Source organism: Argiope bruennichi, chromosome 1 (genome assembly GCF_947563725.1).
Source record: "Argiope bruennichi chromosome 1, qqArgBrue1.1, whole genome shotgun sequence".
NCBI classification, from domain to species: domain Eukaryota; kingdom Metazoa; phylum Arthropoda; class Arachnida; order Araneae; family Araneidae; genus Argiope; species Argiope bruennichi.
This window is the reverse complement of record NC_079151.1, coordinates 72,638,182-72,662,435: the sequence shown is the minus strand read 5'-3', so window position 1 is coordinate 72,662,435 and position 24,254 is coordinate 72,638,182. Positions and strand designations below refer to the sequence as shown.

The window sequence follows — 24,254 nt, the reverse complement described above, 5'->3', positions numbered from 1 at the left end:
CAACTCTATAAAGAGACTTGCAGTCAGAGCCTGAAAATCATTATGCGTGCCTTATAATTGTTAAGAAAGACAGAGTTTTAGTGGTAAAACTTTTTATCAGAACGGCAGCAGTAGCTCCGCTGCACTGCGTGAACATCGTCGTTTAAAGGAATTGCGAAAAGGGCTCATGTCGAAGAGTTTGAAAAAGATGATTATGAAATTTGATGAGACTGGAGATATGGGTATGCTGCCAGGAAGAGGGCGGAAACCGTCTTAGAATGAAGCTGTCGAAGAAGTCGCTACTACTGTCGTTGAAAGAGCCTCCAGTTCCAGCTATTTTTCAGCATGTGCTCGATCAGTGTCACGTGAGTTGGCGATTTCGTGGTCGATGAAAAATTCTATGATCCATTTTAAAGTGGCATCCTTATAAGATCCATGTGATGTAAATGCTGCAACCTCAAGACCTCCAAACATGCTATGAATTTGGCTGACGATTTTTGGCCAGAATGGAAGTTGATGACACATGGCCTTGGCAAATTCTATGGGCAGATAAGGCGAACTTTTCTGTAGACGGATCTGTGAATAATCAAAATTTCCGCATATGGGGTGTTTCACCTCCTAATGTCCTGCACCAACAACCACTGTGGTGTGGATTTACTGCTGATTTTATCTTCAGACAATGTTACTCTCACTCCTCAAGGTCTTAAAACGAGCTCTGTCATGAGTGCATGGTACAGTGAACTTCTTCGACAATAGGCCATTCCTGCTTTACAGGAACGGCAATGTTTTCGAATCACTGTCTTCATGCAAGATGGTGCAACATCCCACATTGGACGCCATGTCAAAGAACTGCTTCGTGCTACCTTTGGTGACAATCGTGTAATATCCAGTGCTTTTCTGATGTAATTTTTTAATGTTTCCAATATAATTATTTATTTTATAATGATCATTACAAAAAAAAATCCTCTTTTAATTGCACTTTTTTTCGGATGGTAAAGATCTTTTACTAATTTGTTGGAACAAAAAAGATTCATTACTTTGAATTATACATGTATTTCTCCCCCCCCATTACATTTCTATTAGAAATTCCAATAATAAGATAATTCCAATAATAATTAGTAATGTTAAAATATTTATGGATATTAATAGAATGTTTAAATAACAGAAAATGATGACTGAATATCTATTTTCTTTCAGATTGAAAGAAAACAGTAACAAAACTTTTGGTAAATAAAGAATAGATTTAATCAAAAATGGAAAGAAGATCAAAACAACAAAAATATGTACAAATGGTTATTACAAATAACCAAGATCCTGTAAATTTAAAATTAAACAAAGATAATGTATTGGAAATCAGCTTTCTTCCCAAAAGTAAATATTCTGATTTTCAGCAAGATCAGATTTGGATTCCACCACCTGCAAAAACTTCAAGGCGATTGGCGGGTTCACAAAAATATCCGAAAAATAATATTTTCATAAATATTCCAGCTGATGGAGCTGTTGAAAAAACAAATGACCAAACTCTTCGAATCGCGCTCGGCAAAAATGAAAAAATTATTCAAGAAAAACATATAATTCCATCCGCTAAAGAAGACGATAAAGCACTTGAGTTCCAAGAACAAACACAACGAGTGAGAGGTACATTTCAAGCCCAAGAACATGTTCTTGAAGAAGCAGAAGAGTTACTTAAAGAACATGAAAATAAACAAAAAGTTTTATCAAAGTACTGTCGAGCATTGAAGAAAAATATGCAAGACATAGCCAAATCAATTAAAGAGCTGGAAAATCAAAATAAAGTATTAAGAAAAACAAAATCCACAGAGAAAACAAAAATGTGCAACAATAACGTTAAGAAAGAACATCGATTTTCCTCATCCTCGAAACAAAAAATTGTCCATGAAGAGGTAGGAACAGCGAATATTTCCCAGGATGAAAATACAGGAGATGATCCAAGTCTAAGTGAAGAATATTCTCCTATTCGAAAACGGAACGATTTTGACAAACGCGTTCAAAAACAGAAGCTTAAAAGGACATGTTCCATCGAAAATGTGTCAATAATGTATTTACCAATTGATAAATCTACACGAGAGGAATCTGAAGAAGAAAGCAATAAAACAGTACAAATTAAAGACAAAACTCGTAAACAAATGGCATCACATCAATGCATCCCAACTGAAAACTTGATGATGAAACTTTCTGATAACATGAGGAAAACGAAACTGCTCATCGATTCAGTGTATCAGGAAGATGAAACCGTCGACACAATGCAAAAGAAATACGTTTCAGAAGTAGAAAAATTATACCGTGAACAACAAGAATTATTAGAAAAAATTTACCAAACTTTGGATAAGACTAATAGTGATGTTACAACTAGAAGTTCAGAGTCTTTTCAGATAGATAATGTGCAAAATCACTATGCTAATACTACAGAAAGAAGCTCAGCACAAGAAGAAATGAAGGAAATGCAAAGGAAAGAAAGAATGTCTAAAAGTTTCCCAGATATTCATTTACAGAAGGAGACTAAATCTCTGGAAGATCGGCTAGAACACGCTGATAAAAAGCTCACAACACTAAAAAAAGAATTAGAAACTACTAAAAGATTCCAGTCGAAATATAAGCCTGAAATCGATGAACAAGAATATCCAACTATCCATAAAAATCTTGAAAATAAAACGATAAACAAATTGAGTGCCCCAATCAAGTTTTTAAAAAACGATGATATGAAAAGCACTCCCCAAAAAACTGGATATAATAACATTTTAAAAAATGATGATTATGCATGCCAAACTGAAATAACGCAGGTAGTGAGGCAATTGCCTTCAAATATATCAGGAAAATTTAACATTACCAATGACCCCAAAACGGAGAGTGTTTCCAAGAACGATAGCTATGTATCTGAGACTAAAATAACACAGAAATTACGGTTCTTGCCTTTAAAGGCAATTGAGAAAACAATGAAGACCAGTACTGCTTCTCCTATTACAGAAATACTTAAAGATATCAATAAATCAATAGATAATGTAATGCCTTTTTGTAAATATATATTGCCAGGAGCTGAATATTTAAATACTGAAGAAGGTTCTTTAACAACCGATGAGATTAGTTACAAAGAGGTTCCACAGAAAGAATACTACGATAGAGATTCTTCAAAAACAGACAATGAAAGCACAAAAATTTTGGAACGTACGGGTAAAGACAAAATTCAAAAACATCAGGTACAAATGGAAAGTAATAAACGTAAAGAAAATGGGAGAATGAAATTTTATTTTGATCCCGAAGGGCATGCATTAGTAAATGACAACACTAAGTACAAAGTCGTTGCACAGAAGTCTTATAATAAAAATGACATTTCAAAATTGCAAGATAAAACAAGAAAAGAACTTGAATATTCTGATAATAATAGAACAAGACAGAAATATCAAACACAGAAGGATGATAATCAATACATAGAAAATAGAGGGATAGCCGATTTTGACAGAAAGCCAACAGACAGTAATGGATATGGTTCTTCACAAAGCTTTACTCAGCTTTCAACAATGGAAGAATGCGATTGTTCTGGGGAATGTACTGATCCAAGACATTTCAATGAATTTTCTGAGTTTCAGAATCCATCCCAAATGAAAGACAAAAGCAAGCAAAAAACCAAACATAGTACTTTAACTAAAGAGACACTTCTTGAAGGATCTATTGGAATAGACGACGATACTACTGAATCAAAAAGTGATTATCAGAATAAAAAACTCGATCCTCCTGAAGAAAGGAACAAAACCAAAGAAGAAGAAAAATTAAATTTTTTTGTTTATCAGTCACCCCTTGCAGAATCTACAAAAATAGATGATGGTACTTCGCGTTTAAAAAATGATTATCAGGACCAAAAATCTGATTCATCTGGAGTAAAGAATAACACAATTCAAGAAAACAAATTAAAATATCCTTTTAATCAAACACCTCTTGCAGAATCCACTAGAATAGATGACAATGTTTTGGATTCAGAAAATGGTTACCAGAACAAGAAATCTGATTCACCTGAAGTAAAAAATAAAACCAAAGAAGAAAACAAATATAATTTTTTTGCAGAATCTACAAGACTACAGGATGATAGTTTCAATTCAGAAAATGATTATGAGAATACAAAATATTATCCAACCAGAGCAGACAATAAAAATAAACAAGAAAACAAATATGAGTTTTTTCATAATCAAACACCTGTTACAGAATCTAATAGAAAGGATTATAAGAACAATTATTACAAAGGTTTCAAATCACAATACAACAAGACATCACAGACAGACTTTCCAGTTTTTACATTAGACAGTTCAATTTATCAACCTACTTTTCAATCAGATTTGTATTCTCAAAAAAATAGGATTGATATTGATGGTAAAAATTCTGATCATAGAATACACAGTAAAAATAATCTTGACAATGTCAAACAGAAATGGAATGATCAACCAATATATAGGAGACATATGCAAACAACACTGAATGAATTCGTGTATTCATATCCTAAAATGCCAAAAGAAAAATTTCCAGATTCCGTCTTTGCAAGCACACCAAAGAAAGTCCCCCCAAGTGTGAACAGAGGGGCCAAGAATGCCACAACTGCCATTTCAAACATGGAAAAAGCAAGTAATAAAATAAACACTTTGTACAAAGACATAATGTCTCAATTTTAAAAATAATCAAATATTTATTTTAAAGCTATGATTTCTTTGATTATATATAATAGATTGAATTAAAATTATTTTTGAAATATTTTTTTTAATACTTAGCCAGTACTTTAGGGAAAAAGTACATAACCAAGAAGTTAATTAAAAATAAATTAAACAATACATTATTAATTGTTGCTCATACTTAACACTATGTCCTTAATTAAAGTCATTCCTTTATGAGAAATATTATGAGAGATTTTTTTAAAACAACTAATAATTAACATAATATTTTTTAAATAGCTACTATTCAATTAAATAATGTTTCGAGAAAATAGATATAATTTACTAAAGGTATTAAAAATGTTATCAGTAAATTTTTGAGTTTAGAGATGTTTTCTGACTGAGCAAATAGATTAGGAAAGTAGATGATTAAGAATTGGCAATTGCATATTTCTTAATACTAGCAGATTGGAACCTTAGGTAATGCAAATCTTGACAGCCCTTTCCCCCTTTTTTATTTCTAACACCAAATATTTTTTTATTGATTTTAATTCTCTATATAAATAGATTTATGCAAAAAAATTCTTTTAAAGATTTAAATAGGGTCCTTTTCAAGAGAGTTGGTTCAACATTTCACATATAAAAGAATTATAGATTTAATTCAAAAATAAATTGCAAAATTTTTGAACATTTTATACAGAATCGGGCATTTTTAAATTATAAAGCAACATATTTTTTTAGAGATTTTAAACAACATAATATATAAGTTATATAAAAAAAGGAATTTGAAACATTATAAAAATATTCTAAATGATATTTGATTTTAACCAATAACATAAAAATATTCCAACATTTAAATGATATTTGATCAATTTGAATTGCTTGACCTTGAAATGTGAATTAAATGAAAGTGTAAAATTTATATACTCAGTAAATATCGCAAATAATATTTCGCATCCCCTAACTTTGTGTGTGTGCAGAGGGGGGGGGGTCCTTAAGCAATTGACTACTTGATAATCTGGCACTATTAGAAATACAATATCAACAAAATGTATAATTTGAGATGAAATACAGAAGTTGGTATGTGAAGATATTCAAATACCTGTAGAAGTTTTTGACTGAAAGACTCCGGAAATGAAAGTTGTTTTTTGTGATAGTGTAATATTAAAATTTCATAAATTCAGTTTCTCCCTCAAACAAATTTTCATATAAACAAATGGAAAACCTCATTCAGATGGAATTGTGTTTAGTCAATTCTAAATTATCTGCTTTCCCTGACTTGAAGTAGGATACAATCAATAAATAAGTGATTGCATAAGAGCCCTTGGGTACTCCCAAGACTTTGAGTTGCGTTTAGAGTAATTTAATTTTGTGCTTTCACTTTATTTAGAATGATACTGTACTCAGTTGTTCAAATAAAATCAAATATTTAAATTTTGAAGTATCACTATATTAACACTCTTAAGTAATTTTTGCAAGGTTCGGTTGATTTATAATTCTAAAAAAATATTAGCTTTATAATTAAAAAAAAATACCCAATCTTATAATTAAATAGTATTTGGGTTGTTTTAAGAACATGTCATTTTTCAAAATCACTTAAGGACATAGCCCAAGTTAATTCATTTTACATATGTAGTGACAAATTATAATTAAAATTGCATCTGACTATGAAATTATAATTTGATCCTTAAATGCTTAAAATTACTTTTAAATTTTCTATGAGCAAGGCAGAGATTTGCCGACGGGGGGGGGGGGAGACAAATCCAACAGAGGGGCAAACACAATATCTCTAATTTGTCTTCAAAATAACTCATAATAATTACTTTTTCATTTAATTAAAGGCAATTAAATATTAACTAGCTTCTTTTTTTATTCAGATGCTGCTCCTTTCTTTCATTGTTAAAACTTTACAAAGGTATAAGTAAAAAAAATTTTCATTTTCTATTACTGACCATAAAAAAATTGTCCATATTTGAGTCTATTTCTTTATGAGACTCTTGAGATTTAAATTCCTAAGATCTAACTTCAGAAAAAGTATGGTTATATTCCATTCTAGATTGTAGTATATAGATAGAAACACAGATTGCTACAGAATGACTTTTCATGCTAAATGAACAAATGCATGCTCTTACTATTTTATATCAGATGCTATATAAAAGGAATTTTGATACAAAAAGTTTCATAAAAGAAGCTTTTTTAGAAATCCAGAATAATAAATAAAAAATATTCGATATTTTCGCCAAAAATCGATTTTTCTTTGTAATTTCCTATCTAAAATATTTGTTAAGTAAGGATTGCAACAACGAGCAGGAATTCAGATGTGTTTGGAATCCGAGGAGAATAAGTGCGCGTACTCAACAAAAATTTACTATAGTTCGGTCACGAACAATATAGAACGCGGAAAAAATAGAATGATGTTGTTTCCTAAGAAAGCTGGAAAAATTACTTTGTAAATAACATACAAAGTTACTATTTTATGTAAGATATGGAAAATAATCTTATGAAAAATAGACTGCTTAAACGTTAGATTCCTCCAAGTATTTATTTTTTCAATATATATATTTAGGCTTGAAAAACCAATGCATTTTATTAAAAAACAATTAGATCTTGAATATAAATTTCTCTATCTTCATTTTTAGGCATGTGTTCCTATGGATAAGGACTTTTTTTTTTTAATTTCGAAGTTATTGCAAGCTAATATTTCTTTCAAAAAAAGAGTTTTATCCTCTCAGTTGCATGCATCGGTTTTTCTTAACCCCTTCGTATACAACGACGAGTTTGACTCGCGTATGGAATAATTAAATTTTTAATCTGGAATTAAGTGAAAGTATTAAATTATTTAAAATGCAAAAATCACTTGAAAACATATCATTACCTCAAACGCCCTTATATTATTCAAGGGATTAAAATAATAATAACTGTCCCAAATAAGATCTGCCATCTAATTAGGAAGTTAAGTAAATTCGTATGTCAAGGGGTTAATATTTATGACTACTCTATGAATAACTATTTTAACCATCTTTTTATCAAGACATCTTTATTAAAAGTTTATTAAAAATTTAGAAGCATCTGAAATTATAGTTTTTGCCACGAATTGAATATATAATATAGATATATAAACGATACGTTCATAGATTACATAATCATAATATTGAATGCAGAGTCTGAAGAATTTAGGTCGTAATTTATTTAATAAATTTAGTGCGTACTTGGAAAAACTCTTTTAGTGTAGCTAAAAAACTACCCTACCATATATATATATATATATATATATATATATATATTGTTACGAATCTGTGATGCTGCTTCACAGCATAGTTGGTTCCATAGGAGGTCCCAGAGCTTGGCGATGAATTTGGCGACTTTGGCGCCAAAATAGATTATACCCGAAACATCGAGAATTTTCCCGATCCGTCCATTAGGAACCAAGATACGCCTCGAACGTTCCTGATTGGTTGAGAGGCTTCTAGCCCCGCCTCCTGAGACCTATAAAAGGAGGCAGCCGAAGCAACAGAGAAGGGTAGTCAGAAACGACAGAGAAGAGTAGTCGGAAGCGACGGTGAAGAACTGGTCTTCTAAGGATTAGCAGAGCAGCGACGGAGTGCTAATGCTGAACTAAGCTGTGCGCTACTGTCTGCAGTAGAGTCTTGTTTATGCTGCTGTGTATGCTATACGTCTCAGCTGAAGATAATCGTCTTCTATGCTGTATATAGTTGTCGTCTTTGTGCTGTCCTGTGTGTCTTCGTGTAAATAAACGTCGTTGTTTCTTTTTCTACTGCCGCCTGCTGATTGAGCGTTCTCCACACCATATAACTCCCACTATCCAAACGAACCCCGGGAAATTTCGTAACAATATATGTATTTGACGTCAATTGCAGTCGATAATATTTCTTTAGTGTAATAACTGCAGCCTGATAAATAAGATTGAGAAAAAAAAAAACCCATAGATATTTTGCTATTAAATTAGCTTAATTTACAATTATACAGTTTACTTACTCGAGTGATTTATAATGAATTCACATAATTTGGCTACAACAAATAACTCTTTTTAGCATGTACATTCACAAAAGTGTCAAAAGAAAAGTGATTTGTTAAATTTAGTTTAACCATTAACTAGATTTTAGTCTTAGAATTCTCACAGTCGAATGAATAAAATAAATTTATCAATTCGTTACCGAATAAGTAATAATTAGATGAATAAAATGACAATGGATTTTAGCACTTGAATTTGAACGATGAATGATCGTAAACAATTCTATCGTCCTATTCATGAATAATATAAAAGCGTCAATTTCTCTAATAATTCCACCGACAGATTATCGAAGTGTCCGATGAAAAGAATTTTTTTTTCCATAATCTATGATAAAATCTTCTTAGCCGAAGGACAAAGATTAGTTGGAGAAAATGTGACGTCTTGTTCGCTTCCAAGCTTAATGATTATTCTTCTAGATATAGTATAAATTATATGCTGAAGGAATATTATAACATTTAAATCAGATGACTGAGAATTCGGACTTAACATCTTCGATAACAATCGCGTTGAATTTTTAGTCGACCGATGAAATTTTTTTGACAAAACGCGACATGTATTGTCTTAATTACATGTCGCCTTGTCGGTTATATTGCCAAAAGTAGTGCAAATTAAAAGCTTGGCGAACGACATTTGAATCAAATGTCTGAAAATCTGTGGATATGTCGTCGACATTCATTTCATAGTCGGTCGCCCAGAAAATGTCGGCAGAATGCGATATTTTATTCACTTGTCAAATATATTGCAAATCTGGTGTAATTTATAACCTAAATGAATGACATTTCAATCAAATGTCCGAAAATCTGCAGACTTAACGCCTTCGACACTCACCGCATTGAGTTTAAAGTAAGTCGACCAAAAATTGCCAGCAAAATGAGATTATCACCTTGTCGATACCTTATTCACTACTTACCTTGTCGGTTATATTGCCAAAAGTTTGAATCAAGACATTTGAATCGGATGTCTGAAATTCTGCGAACTTAACGTCTTCAACTACCATCACATTCAATTCTTAGTCGGTCCATCAAAAATTGTTAAAAAAATGCGGCATATTATTGACATACCACTCTATCGATTTTTTTTTTTGCAAAAAATATAGTCAAAACATTTAACCGTTACTTGGATATTTCGACTGTTTACAATATAAACTGTAAGGTAGTTTTCAAATAATCATATTCGATAATGCGCAACTCTCTACAACCATCCTGAAGTGGTGAATACTTTTGCCGACTAAATTCTCAATCTATCACCGATAAGGGGGGAGGGGGTTAGAGGCTGCCACAAGGGTGCAATTGCCCTCCTGCTACCGCCGCCTCTAAAAGAAGATACTAAAACTTTTTTTTTAAATTACCCAAAATTTAATGTTTTATTATTTTAATTTGTCAAATTTTGTTTTATATAACTGCTCATATACAGATTAAAATTAAAATTAATTTAAAAAAGTCTAGTTTAAGAGGTTGAAAAGGATGAATGGAAGGCCCCAAGACTTGCACTGCTTAAGGGCCCTTAGGAGAATTAATTCAACATTGACTTCAGGAAGATACTTAATCCCAAAAAGAAAACATTGCTATGAAGCCGTGATTTTCAATCAGTATCAACTACTAAAATGTTAATCATAGATAAAAAGTAGCTAGGAGTTAATTATCATTCATTTGATTGGAAAACTTATTGATTGCATTTTATTTTTAGTATTCATATGTACAGTTGAAAAAAAAAAAAAAAAAGGGAGGCACCCATCTTTATTCTAACATTGTTCCTCATTCAATAAAAAAAAAAAGGCGTCATTTGAAAGAATTTAATGTAATCTTAAAGATTTTTGAATTAAAAATTTCTTAAGGGGCCGTCTATATTTTGAAGTAAGAGCAAACTTCAAAAATTCTAATGGCAACACCCATTTTTCAGCATCAAATTTTAAAAATACTTCAAAATTTATTTCTGGAAACCAAGTATCATTAGTTTAATCTATTCATTTCGAAATTATAGACCAATAAAATTTGGACTTGTAGACCAATAAAATTTAATATTAACATTAGATACTTTTATTCATATCACAAAAACTTTAAAGTTATTGACCTACACTCATTTCCTAATGAAAATATAAGATATTCTACACATTTTGCATACATATTTAACAAGTGAAAAAAAATTAAAGTTTAAAAATTTTTAAATTGCAACATACTTAAATTTTGGCATAAATCGATGAACAAGACCATTTTATGGGGACATGCAAAACTTCAGCTCATTTCTACAAGTAGTTTTCCTTTTACAATAAGTTTTTCTGTATTGATCCTGAAAAGACGGCACATTCAAACATTTCAAAATATTGACAGCTTTTTATATCGCATTGAAATGCCACTGATCATGCATTCATTGAAACAAATATTTTCTGCATTGTTGTAATATAAAAATATATTTAAAAATTCATCATCAGCAAAGAAAATGAAATAAAAAAAAATTATTGCTCTATTATTTTATTAACAGTCGCTACTTTTATATGTGGAGGATAGCCTGCACCTTTGTAATAAGATGGAATTTTTACTCGTCAGCTCATATGTCACTTACAGAATATAACAAATTCCAGAAAAATGGGAAATTTATTTCGTAGTTATTACTTTATATTATTTAATTTTACGAATATTTTGAAAAATTATTTCTCTTAATAATTTATGGATAGCAAACTTCATATTTTCTAACAAGAAAAGGACTTTTGTGTTTGTTGACATTTACTGATGTTTGTTTAAGTGCACAATATTTTTAATATGAGTCTCAAATTTCATAATATTAATTTGCAGTGATTATAATTATTGCAAATTAAATTGTAATAATAATTCATTGCAATTATAATTAAGAGTAAAGAGTGTATTTAATTTTGTATCTTTTACTCATACAACAAAACTTTCCATTTTGGTGTTTTCAGTGTAATGGAGAATCAAGCCCTTCAATATTTCTTTCCTGAAAAAAATCAAGACTCTTCTAAAATTTTCGCTATAAATATGTTGACATGGATGAAATAGCAAACGATTTTACCATGTGGATTGAAGCTTTAAAAGACAAAAATAAATAAATACATATTACCGATTTCAACAGATTATCTAAATTTTATGCATTTAAATATGGATACAACCCTTTAAAAGAAAATGTCAAATATCTCCGGATATAATTATGGCATATTAACCAAAAGTTGTACTTTGGGTACTTTTTTCATGGGAAATCTATCTATGGGAAATTAAAAGGGCGTTACTTTATTAAATTTCAAAATTTGCACAGTTTTAAATATGCAGATAACTCCCTATGAAAATGTTAGATTCCGCATTATACTTCATTACTACCTTTAAAATGGTACTTTTAGTTTTTACATAGGATGAAGAATTGCAAAATAAATCTGGATGGCTCAATTTTTTTCCTCCGATAGTGCATTGAGATCTTTTATTAGTAAATGACTATTTTATTATACATAACTGCCTCTTTTATGATTAAAGTAGCTGCTATTTAAAATTAAAGGGAGAATATAACACTTTAGTGGATATTTTATGTGTTGTAGATGCAGGATGTTTATTAAAGTTCAGCTTAAATTCAAAAGAGTGAAGTAAATAAGAAATTTGTCTAAATATAATAAAGCTGCTTTGAACTGATGAAACCACTTACAGCAAAATAAAAAATAGAAATTTTTATTTTGAAATAGCGTGAAATAAGTCACTTGCAAAGTATCATAGATTTAGTTAGAAAAGAGCACTTTTATGCAAATTAGAAAACACTTTAAATATGCACTTTATTTATTCATGAATTCCAGCATTACAAAATGCAGAAGAAAGGAGTAGTCACTTGTTATGAGGATCATTTGCTATTTTGTTGAAGAAATTTCTCAGGGAAAATATATAATATTTCAAAGTTAAAGCAATAGCATGATCTTTATAAATTTCTAAATAATTTTTAATCACAACCTTTCAAACATTGCACAGATATCCACTGCATGGGTATTTTATTATACTAAATCAATGATACCTTACAACTGCAATTAATTTTTTGTTTCCTTATATCTGTCTATCAGAAAAATGCTGTTTCTGAATTTTGACACAAAGTGGCACTGTCAGTAATCTCATCAAGAAGCATATAGCCATTCTACTATACCTAAATTAAAGACATATCTATTATAATTTTGAAATTAGTAGAAGGGTATTTAGTGGTCAACATGTGTATGTGTGTGTTTGATGGAGGAATGTATCATATTTAATTATAATTTATGTTGCTTATGTAACAAATCACTAATTATTACTTATTTATTTGAACAGTTTATGCAATTCTTTTCCCTACTTCAAAAACATATAAACTTAAAAAATAATAATAATAATTGAAACAAGATGCGTATGAAAACTGCATTAGTCAAAATAGAACTGATTTTTTTTTAATAAAGAGAATAGAAATCAATTGAAGAACTAAGTTAATTAAAATAAAAATAATGTCGAGAACAATTACAGAAAAAGATTAAAATAATAAGGTGCAGACAACAGTATATTAGTTAAGTACAGAGTAAAATAGATAATAAATGAGTATAATAAATTCGAAGAGGGAACAATTTACATAGAAAATGTTAGCTTTATTATATACAAATTAAAATAAATAAATTATTATTTACATAATAACAGTGTACTGATAAAAATGAAATGGATGTAAATAGATGCCTTTATTTATTCCTTAGGACATGAAAACATAAATCTACAACAAAAGGCCATACAAGAGCAAAAACTGTTCCAGCTGAATTCAAACTCCATTCACCATAATCTAAACGATTATTTATTGTCTGAAAACAATACATAATACATATTATTAAACAGTAGCATATTCAACATTGATGTTATTTTTTTAAAAAAAATCTGACATGAAATAGTTTTGCATTCTCTGGAAAGTGATGACATGAAGGTTACTGAAACACATTAATAATTATTGCAAAACTATTAAATAAGCTAATCCTATTTTTTCCATTATCCATAATATATGTGCTCACAGAAACACAAAGTATATGTGCCATTTCCTATGAGCAGTTGATCAAAGATTCAAATTTAAAAATTCTAAGTAGATTTGCATAAATTTATTACAAAGTACATTAAATGAAGAAAATCTCTATATATCACTTCTTTGTAATTAAATCTATAACTAAAAATTTTTTTAAAATTTTTATCCAAAATAATTTCAGTTACTAAGTACATATTAATTTAGTAAACGTGCATATTTTTTTATTCCTAAAAAATATATTTCACATTAACTTTTGCAAAAAGCTTCATAAAAATAACAGCCATGTTTCATGATATTTTATATCTAAAAATTCCTAAAAGTTTTGCTGTTAACCTATCATTTAAACGGAACAAAAATTCACTTCATGCCAGATTTATTTATGCAAAAATTATATTTATATTCATTTATATGCCAGATTTATTTTATCTTTGATTTTCTTTATCTTCTAAACACATGCTATTATATCTGTAAACTGACTAATAACTACTTTTAGAATCACTTAATTTTTCGGTTAAACACATCTCATCTGACAATGTTTTGGCAGAAAATTTTCTAATTTTATCTATTCCAAAACTCTAATTTTCTTATTTAGAATACATTAGAAAATTTGTTTCAGAAGAAAATATATTTTGTAAATGAAAAAATGGGAAATATCAGCCGTCACTTGTTCTAAAATCTATCTTTTCAGAAGAATCAATAATACTTTCAAATAATAATAACATAACATCTTTGAAATATAAGCTAATTTATTTAGAAATATTAACATTTCTTTATCTAAAGTTGCTAATATATTAAATAAATTTTAAAATAAAAAAATATCATTTATAGACTGACTATTTAAATTAAAGACAAATTTCCTTACTTCTAAATTTTCTAGATTAGTAGATTCAGCTAAAATGTTCAAATTATCAAGCTTCTTCAAAATGCCTTCCATAGACTTTTGCAAATTCATAAGAGCTAACATTAGGAAATATTTGTCATTAAAAACAGCACAATCTCGAGCAACTTTTGGATTTTTAAGCCTGTTGAAAGCAGTTCTTTCAGTAGTTTCAGGAGATTCGTAATCTAAATATCAAAGACATTACACAATCAGTTACACAGTAATATATGTTATTATGCACATTTCAAAAAATCGAATAAATGGAGTTAGGAGAACCATTTGAATCAGCCACAATTAGATAATACAGTAACTGTTTAATTGTATTTATATATATATCCTGGGAAATATAAAGCATTATTCAAATTAATATCATAAAGAATGTACTTAGTAGAAACTTTAGCTTGGTTCCAATCTTTTCATTCATAAAATTTGAACTGCCATTTAAAATTACTCTAACTATTTTTAAGGCAATTTGGAATATAATGAACTGATGAATTATTAACAGTTAATTTAAAAATAGTTAACACTAGATTACAATATCAGAATAATAATAACTGAATCTAGATTACAAGAACTTTTCAAGTATATCTTTTCAAAAACTAAATTAAAAAAATTAAAATGTTAAAAAAACCCCACACTTTGACATTTCAAAAATTTATTGATCATGCATAAAGTTTAAAGAAAAGAAAAAAAAAAATTATGCTTTCATCACAACTACTTTCTTCCTAATAACATGAAGAGTACAAAAACTACAACTTTTTTTTTTTTTTTTTTTTTTTTTTTTATGTAGGGTTGGAAAACTTTTTTTATATTTGAATATACAAAAATGCAATATATATAGAAAACATCACCACAAGAGGAAAAAATTAATTCTTTTTAACTTTTTAAACATTATATTTAACTTTTCCTCAATACTTTCTAATTTTGATTGTTTTGACTTTTGCTGAGCAGCAAAAACTTTTCAACTTGTTGATATTTATTTTTATATCATTTATCAACCCAGTTTTTTCTGAAAATTTCTCTGAGCTTTACAGTACTTTTTAATAAATTATTAATATATTTATACTGAAAAATATGCAATTAAACAATGACAATTTAATAGTACAATGGATGTGTTTTAATGAGATCACATCATCATTTGCTTTACATTATAAAAATCCCCTGATCTCAAAAGAATGTATTGAAATTCACCCAAAAATATTTACTGTGTTTATTGTATCATTATAAACTATCAGTTCTGATATAGGGAATTGAATGATGCTTCATTTTACAATTGAATTACAATCATTGCATTAGCAATTGAAGTTAATGGAATTTTTTAGTCTACTTATATCTGGAAATCATTTTTCTTATGGAGATCATATTCTTTTATATGGACTAGAATGATATGTATTGGATTGAGAGATCAGTTAAGTGCCAAGTCTGACTTGAAATCTGTAAAACTATCATAAACCAATGTTCCCAGTGATTGAATTACAAAACTCAAACAGATAAAGGAAGGGGGGAAAAAAATGTTTGGGTGTTAGAAAGAAAGCTGAAGATCATAGCAAGTATAAAAGTCTATCTAAAATGAATCAACATATCACTGCAACATAGCTAATAAGCAAAGCACTTAATATTTTGAGATGGGGCATGAATTATTAAAAATATTTTAGAAACAAAAGGACAATTAATATATAAACAAACTTTGAAATATTTTCAATAAATAATAATTAATGAATTCTTTATATGCTTTTTTAAAATCAATTATAGACAGTTTAGAGTTAAGGTAAATACTTCCCCCACCCTAAAAATCATAAAGAATTTTCCAAAATCATTTATTGTTATCAATTGGTTTGCTTTATCAAAATTAATATCCCAAATTGATCACATTAAACAGTAACTATTGTATTGTGATAATGTAATTCAACCACAATATTAAAGTTTATTGTAACAAATATATTTTAAATAATTTTCAAGCTAATATAAATTACTTCAAATAGTTCTATTTTGTACTACAAAATTGCATGTGTTTTTAGGGACATCATGCAAATTGATGATATTCTGCTCAATTTCAAATGACCAAATGTGTCACTATTTCTTGTTGAAATATAAAAGTCAAGAAATTGTCTTTTTGCATTTACATCAATAAATTTTTTTAACTCAATCTATCACATGGTTTGAATATCTTTACAATTAAAAAAAATCAGTTGAACAAAGAATTACCAGAAAGATCAGATAAGATGTCGAAATTTGATATTTCACTAGATGTTGTAGATAATGAATCAGATGAATTCTCTGGATGACTGTCTAGGAACTCAAAATTTTGGGGTAAGTCAAATCTATTAGATTCAGAATGTGAATACCTATCATCTTTCCCCTGTAAAAATAATTTTATAAATTAGTTTCTACAGATAAATATTAAGATATTTCTTACTTAACAATTATGTATCTTTCTCAAAACCCAATAACAAAACTAATTATAATAAATGTATAATTGATTACTTAAAATTTTTTTTAATTTAGTGTTTATTTGTCAATGTAACATCAAACTTTGAAAGAAGATAGAGAAAACATTTAAAAAAACTATAATAATAAAGAGCAGTAACTAAAAAAATAATTACAATCAATTACTTATAATGTAAATATTTTAATATGACTGCATTAGATCATTTAGATTAGATTATGTTACAATCATTATTAAAGTTGCAGCTAATTGAAAAATAAGATCTGGTGCAATGCATACAAGAAAAGTAATACATAATGTAGCATATAGGTACAAATTTCAATTCATTATATGACAGTAATAGAATAGTATAATCTCTGGTTCATTATTAAAAACTCATCAAGAGTACGACAAACTTCACCATTATATGCCTTAATGTGGTATATATTATATCTATTGGTGAAAATAAATATTTTGAATGGAATAGAATAATATGGAATATTTGTTTATTATTATATTATAATCAAGAATTCAAAAATTCTTGATTAAAATCACGTAGAAAGTTATTATTAACTCTAAAATAATCATATAATTTTTATCAAAATTCTTGAAACTTTTTAGAATACAGTTAAAATACATAAAAATACATGCTGCTTTCAATAACTATAATATATAATAACACATCTCTATTCAATAATTTAACCCTCTGGCTAAGTAATTCTTTAAAATCATTATTTAGATGCAATGTTTGCAAATAAGTTCAAATATCTTTCAAAGTAAGTGAACTGATACTAAGTTGTTACATGATAATAATATAATATAATAAAAATCTGTAATCATAAAAATAAACACTCTAAACTGCAAAAAACGTGGGATGCAACAGAAAATGGACTGATTGCCAACCCACAGAAATCGTGGAATACACAGCTGGAGGGATAATAATTTGTTTAAATATAACTTGCATGTATAAAGATTATTTATCATAATATAACTAAAGAAAATCTAATAATTTTTTTTAAAAATATTATTGGATAGCTTATAGATAGCTTTATATTTTTTTTATATATATGTATAAAAATTAATAAATTTATAGTGATTTTTTAAAAAAATAATTTTTTTTAAAGAAACTTTTTAATTTTTTAATTTTTTTGTGAAACAGATTAGATTCAACCCAAGATGTATTTATTATGTATGTCTGCTGCAAAATAAATCTTTCACTTTAAGTTAAATGTCTCTCTAGAAAAACATGAAGCTTTGAAAAGAGAGGTTACATCCCAAGTGCTGTCTTTGTTACTTGATGGATTAAACCTGCGAAATTCATTACTCGTAATCCTTCATATGTATCTGTGGTTTTAAAGCAAAACAATAATCTAATAAACTAAAAGGGGAAGGGTCTAACAGAATAGTATCTACACAAATTCAAATAAATGTTCAACTGAAGGTCATTAAGCAAAACGTACATGCATCAATCTAATCAATGTGCCAAATAAATATTTCATATACTTAATAACTTATAGTATTTGATTAGAAAGGAGGGGAAAAGCCATAATTCTAAGTATATTAAGCTTATTATTATTTAAAAATAATAAGCTTGTCTCAACGACAAAGATGCATGTCCTTCTCATTAAGTTTTATATATTATATACATATAAATTTAAATTATCCATGTTCTTAAAATTAACAAATTTTAGCAGAGACTATACTCCAAATTCATTTCAATTTCTGAGTAGTGTATGTATGGGGGACAGGTTTTTTTATGTTTTCAAGTAGCAATTTTTATAACTTTAACTGTCCAATTTAAATTGTAATCACATGAATATTACACAATTGAAACTATTAAAACTCTAAATGCATTCACATATTCTCATTTCCTGATTTTTGCTTCGCTATGGTGAGAGTGCAGCTTGCTTCCGGTCATGGAATTAACAAATAAATTTTAAATCCAATAAAAAAAAATGAGTATTCAACATAATAACAGAGAAATAAAGATTTAAACATAATTCTTCAGTTCATTTACCAGACATTTTGTATCATATATATTACAGTCATTGAAATGATTTTAAATACTGTAGTATTGCTAAGCTAACATATAAATCTATAAGAGGGAAACTTACAATTTTGGACATATGATATAATTCTGAAATAGTAGGTGGATTATAATTTTCTAAAACAGTGGAAGAAATTGAATTTTCTGACCATTTCCCTACAAAATAAAAGCACCATCATTTATATTGTATTAGCAATGAATCGATTATGCATGTATTCAAACAACAAGGGAAAAAAATCAGCAAAATAGTTTCTACCAAAACAAGATTTTATAAAAAACAAAAGTGATTATAGCTGAGAAATAAATGGTTACAAATGTTTAAAGAAATTTCTTATCAGGTAACACAGGATCTTAATAATTTACTTATGTTCTTAATTATAATAAACAAAGTTGATTTTCTTCTTTGATTCTCAACATATTTCTATTTAGTTCATGAAGTTATACAGAATTACTTACATTTCTATTACCTGCCATTAAAAATTATGAGAATTTACAATTATGATAAACACTGAAGTTCTGTCAAACAACAAAATTATAAATTTGCTCTTTTGATCTAATATGTATAAAAAAGGGAGGAAAAGTAATGATAAAAGATTGAAGGTCTGTATGCACACTGATTAAAAATTCAATAGACACTAGAATATGTCTTCCAACAGCAACAATTACTAAAATATTATCTAAAATTTTTAAGCATTTCTTAAATCTAAATTTATATTAAATCTAAACAAGAAAACAACAAGCTGGTAAGTTAAATACCTTTTTCTTCAGTAGAAGGAATAACTTCTTCAAAGAATGGCCCCATTAAAGACACAAATTTGGCTATTTTTTCATTGTAAGACATTGTTTCAATTACCTACAAAATAATAACAGCAAATAGGGATGAAATTAAGGGAACTAATTTTATCATTATAATAAACAAAATGCAAGAAATATTTAAAAAACAATATTATTGATAAATACTTCTATTACTATAATTATTATTGAAAATAAATACAATATACAATAAGCAAGAATATCAAACATGTATACAATATTGCAAGAATATCAAATAATTAAAACCAGAAAAGCAATTTTATCTATGTAAATAATATTTATAGCACATATAAATAAATAGATACTAGACTCTTAGTAATTCAACAAAGGACCAATCTCGTCCTTCTTATAGTTTAATGTTTTCAACAGAGTGAGTACTGAAGGGAGAAACAAGTTACTACAAGCAGATGTCAGAAATCGTTGAGTGACATAAACATTAGTCTGCTATTCTGATTTTGAATTCAATTTTGTATCATTTAATATATTATTTTCAGCATAATTTTGAAATATTTGGCGAATAGGTTTTGATATTAAACTGCATTTTTTTTATAAATGAATCTTTATTAAACAAATAGTTTTATCAATTTGTCATTCCGTTAATCTGATACCTGCTGAATTACAGGATTTGCAATAACACATGAAGAGATCATATGAATAATGTATGCAAGATTCATTTAAATATTACCTAGCAAAGCTATCTTACCTTAGTTAATTCATCAATGTAATTTTTCATAGCGGTTTCTTGAGACATGTCTCCTAAATTATACCAAGTATTCCTAAGAAATAAGAATAATTTTAGTCATACAATAATAAGAATAATTAGTGAAGAATATCTGTTTGTAAATAATTATAATTGCTCTAATAATACAAGAATCATGACATTCAAAGCAAAAGAAATCCAAAAAGATTTGTTCAAAAAATGAACCATATTCAATATTTTGAGAATCTACAAAAAGATTAAGTCATATCTGAACTATTTTACAAAGATAAATTGTATAAATTGCAATTATTTGCGAAGAAATATATTTCAACTATTGTTTTTTCTGAATAATAATAGACAATACTACTGTCAAAAGAAATTTCTTTCTATTGCCATTATAGTTAATTCCCTAGTGTTTATTTTTCCACAATAAAAAATTAGAAGCTTAAAAATAAACAAATAATTAAAATACCTTTTAATTTTAAGAAATAATTTTTTGGATAAAGGAACTAAACCTACTAATGTAACATTAAATCTCCATTTCAAATTTTGATAACAACTTTTTTCACACAATTTATTTATAGAATATAAGTTTTAAAGAAACATATAAGCTTTTAAAAGTTATAATGAAATGATATATCATGGTTTTACAATTTAGGAAAAGCAATCTTACAATAAAGAAAATGAATATTAAATTGTGGCACAATTATTATACACATAGAAATAAATAGTGTTTGATATTAGTAATATATATATAAATGCTGTGAACAGAAACAGCAAGATATAAGTTGAAAGAAAAATATTTCAATTGGAATTTAATAAAAAGCAAACAAATTGCAAAGCAAATAAAGCATAATTGTTACAATATTTTTTTTTTTCAATTTGCATATTAAAAAAAAGAATAGCAGCTTAATCATTAAAAAAAAAAAAAAAAAATACCGAAATTATTACAACTATGAAGTAAAATCAAATATATGTATTTAATTAATTAAATATATGTAATTTTTTAAATGTTTGTGCATGTGTGTGCATGCGAAAGTAGATTCTCTACACTTGCATACACTCATAGAAATTGAAAAATATTAAAAAAAGATTTTTTAAAAAGTAGAAAATCATTTTTATAAAAACTTTTTAAAGGTATAAGCATTCATGTAATCTCATAATTATTGTGGTGAAGCTTATTAGTCAGCTAACAGCTATCAAACTGTGAATATACAGCAAAATTTGATTTCATAGTTTAATACAGTCACCATAAAAAATTCATAAATTAAAAAAATAAAATGCCAATCTTCACCAACATTGCTTTAATAATACACAAATTCTGATGTACATTAAACATTTTTTTAAATGCAGTAAAATATTTTAAAAATTTATTCTCACTTTCATCACATTATATCAAAAATAAAGAGGAGCAAATATATATTGTCTCATAAAAAAAAAGCAAATAAGAAACAATAAAATGTGATTAATTTCACCAGAGATGTGAAGATACAAAATTCTTTAAATAGAGATGCTGTGCATGAATAGGTTAAGAGATGAGATTTAAGAATACAATTTGTCAGATTGCCCATATGATTATTAGTCATTTTTAGGCAATGACGGTATCACAATCTGACCAACAAAAGATAAATTATAGTAAATTATTGAAACAGATAAGTCATAATTACATTTATTTAATGCTTAGAATAATTTATTGCAAAATGGAATAATTTAGCAAAGGTAAAAAATTGAATGAGAATATATAGCTCATTCAAATTATCAAATTGTATTTTAATATAATCATAAAATCAATACTAAACATTCATAAAATATAAGAGGAACATAATAAAACAATGCATACCATTTTGCTCTTGCACTAGTATTCCATATGTAAGGTTTAGGTATATAGCAAGGACCTTCTGTAGCTTGTTTTTCTAAGGCATGTAGTTTCAACATCATTTCCTGAGATGGCTCAAAAGTACCTTTAGAATAGAATATATAATTTTTATTTGTAAAAAGTCATATATGAAAAAATATTATGCAAAATCATACAGATTGACTATTACCTGATTATTATTTTATTGCTCTCATAAAGCTGAAATATAATTTAATGGAAATTTTGAAGCAAACAATAATATTTTCTTCTTTCAATGAATCAAAATAAAAGCAATATATAGTTAACATCACTTAGATATAATTATGAATTTTTACTGAAAGACCATATGCAGCTTATGTTTTTACAAGCTTTTCTTATAGTTAAATTTTCATAACTTTTTCTATTAAGAGAATGGTATATAAAATAAACACTATAAGTTAGAAGATGAAAATATACATATTAAACCATAGTTTTATCTAGTAGGAAAAGCTATTTATATTTACAAACTATTTAAATATAATAATTATATTTTCATAAGTGACAACAGGTTTTCTATTGTTCTTTTTAAACTCTGAAAAATATGAATCATATTATAGATTTTTATATTTTAGCTAATATATAATTAAAAAGCTTTTTATTGTTATTATAGTAGAAACATTGCTATGGGATATTTTTCAAAATAAATGTATCTAAATTAAAGAAAATTGTCAAAGAAACTGAAAGAAAGAAACAAATTCAAATATGATGGAAAAATCATTTCACTGAAGTACTTTTCTTTTTAAGTCACAAGCACATCACCATTGAACTATTCTGTAATCTATTTACATACTATCTAATAATTTATGGTGGAATAAGAAAGAAGCAAACATATTCATCAGACATTAAAGGATATTCTGAGAGCTGATAGAATGATTTAGTTTTAAATTAGGAGGAAAAAAAATAGGTTTCATTTAAAGTTAAGAAGATTCTATGATGAAAGATATAAAAAAAATTCAAGGTCAAAGCATTCATAGAGTAGAATGTAGTATTTATTCAAATGATGTAAAAATATATAATTGATATATATAAAAGCATAAGAAGCAAAGAAATTTTAAAGTAAATATTTTTCATATTTTAAATTTCAAAAGCTCTTTTGAAATTATAGAATACTTCCTCCAATTTCATGCATCCTATGCTCTCTCTGTACATGGTAAATTTTCCAGTAAGTGAACAGTATAAAAATCGATAAGTTTCAATGTTAATGTTTATACTTATACAAAATAGAGACTGTGCTTTAAATTTATTGAGAACATTATTTTATAGTAAAGGCATACAATAGCACATATATTTAAAGAAAAATAAGAACAATCATAAAAGCAAGCAAAACGCATGGGGGATTTCTCAAATCTTCTGCATGGTCGCTACATAATAAAGGGAGAATAGGCGAAAAAAAATACTTCAAACAAAACAAACCTACCATCATATGGTATACTATTTATAACATCTACAGCAGCAAAAAATTTTTCTTGGAGTGACATAATTGCAAAAATAATAATAATAATAATTTTCTAAATTTCCAATACAGATATATATAAATTTTTTATGGACGTTAAAAAAGTTTACGAATTTTATCCTCGAAATTTATTATAAAGTACCGAAAATGCCTCAAATCACGCCGCATAAAAAGAAATATAAACAAATGATTTTCATCCACTGCGGTTAAAGTCTAGGAACTATAAGCTAAGCAGAGAAGAAAAAAAAAGAAATATTTGCTTTGCAAGGAATGTGATAAAATGTTAAAATTTAATTTGAACAAATTATAATCCCAACTTTTTTATATAAAACATGTGAATATAGATTGAAAAAAATGACAACCAAAATGAA

The 24,254-nt window shown here is 27.3% G+C and overlaps 2 protein-coding genes across 3 annotated transcripts; one reads left to right on the top strand and one right to left on the bottom strand.

The window, feature by feature from the left end:
- The first annotated feature begins 1,268 nt into the window (after nt 1–1,268).
- LOC129972949 (reticulocyte-binding protein homolog 2a-like) lies at nt 1,269–7,290 on the top strand. The gene is made up of 3 exons (XM_056087276.1): nt 1,269–4,010; nt 4,416–4,608; nt 7,271–7,290. The coding sequence occupies exons 1-3, from the start codon at nt 1,269–1,271 to the stop codon at nt 7,288–7,290; spliced, it is 2,955 nt and encodes a 984-aa protein (XP_055943251.1).
- Nucleotides 7,291–13,246: 5,956 nt separating this feature from the next.
- LOC129966925 (acyl-CoA-binding domain-containing protein 5-like) lies at nt 13,247–24,071 on the bottom strand. Of its 2 annotated transcripts, XM_056081551.1 has the most exons (9): nt 23,541–23,797; nt 22,582–22,610; nt 22,377–22,497; nt 20,540–20,612; nt 19,780–19,876; nt 19,091–19,179; nt 16,757–16,910; nt 14,534–14,736; nt 13,247–13,459 (listed from the first exon to the last, which is right to left on the bottom strand). In XM_056081551.1, the coding sequence occupies exons 3-9, from the start codon at nt 22,472–22,474 to the stop codon at nt 13,343–13,345; spliced, it is 831 nt and encodes a 276-aa protein (XP_055937526.1). In that variant the 5' UTR covers nt 22,475–22,497; nt 22,582–22,610; nt 23,541–23,797; the 3' UTR covers nt 13,247–13,342. The 2 variants fall into 2 exon arrangements, with proteins under 2 accessions (XP_055937526.1, XP_055937519.1); XM_056081544.1 differs by lacking the exons at nt 22,582–22,610; nt 23,541–23,797 and adding an exon at nt 23,848–24,071 and having other exon boundaries at nt 13,248–13,459.
- Between the last annotated feature and the right edge of the window lie 183 nt (nt 24,072–24,254).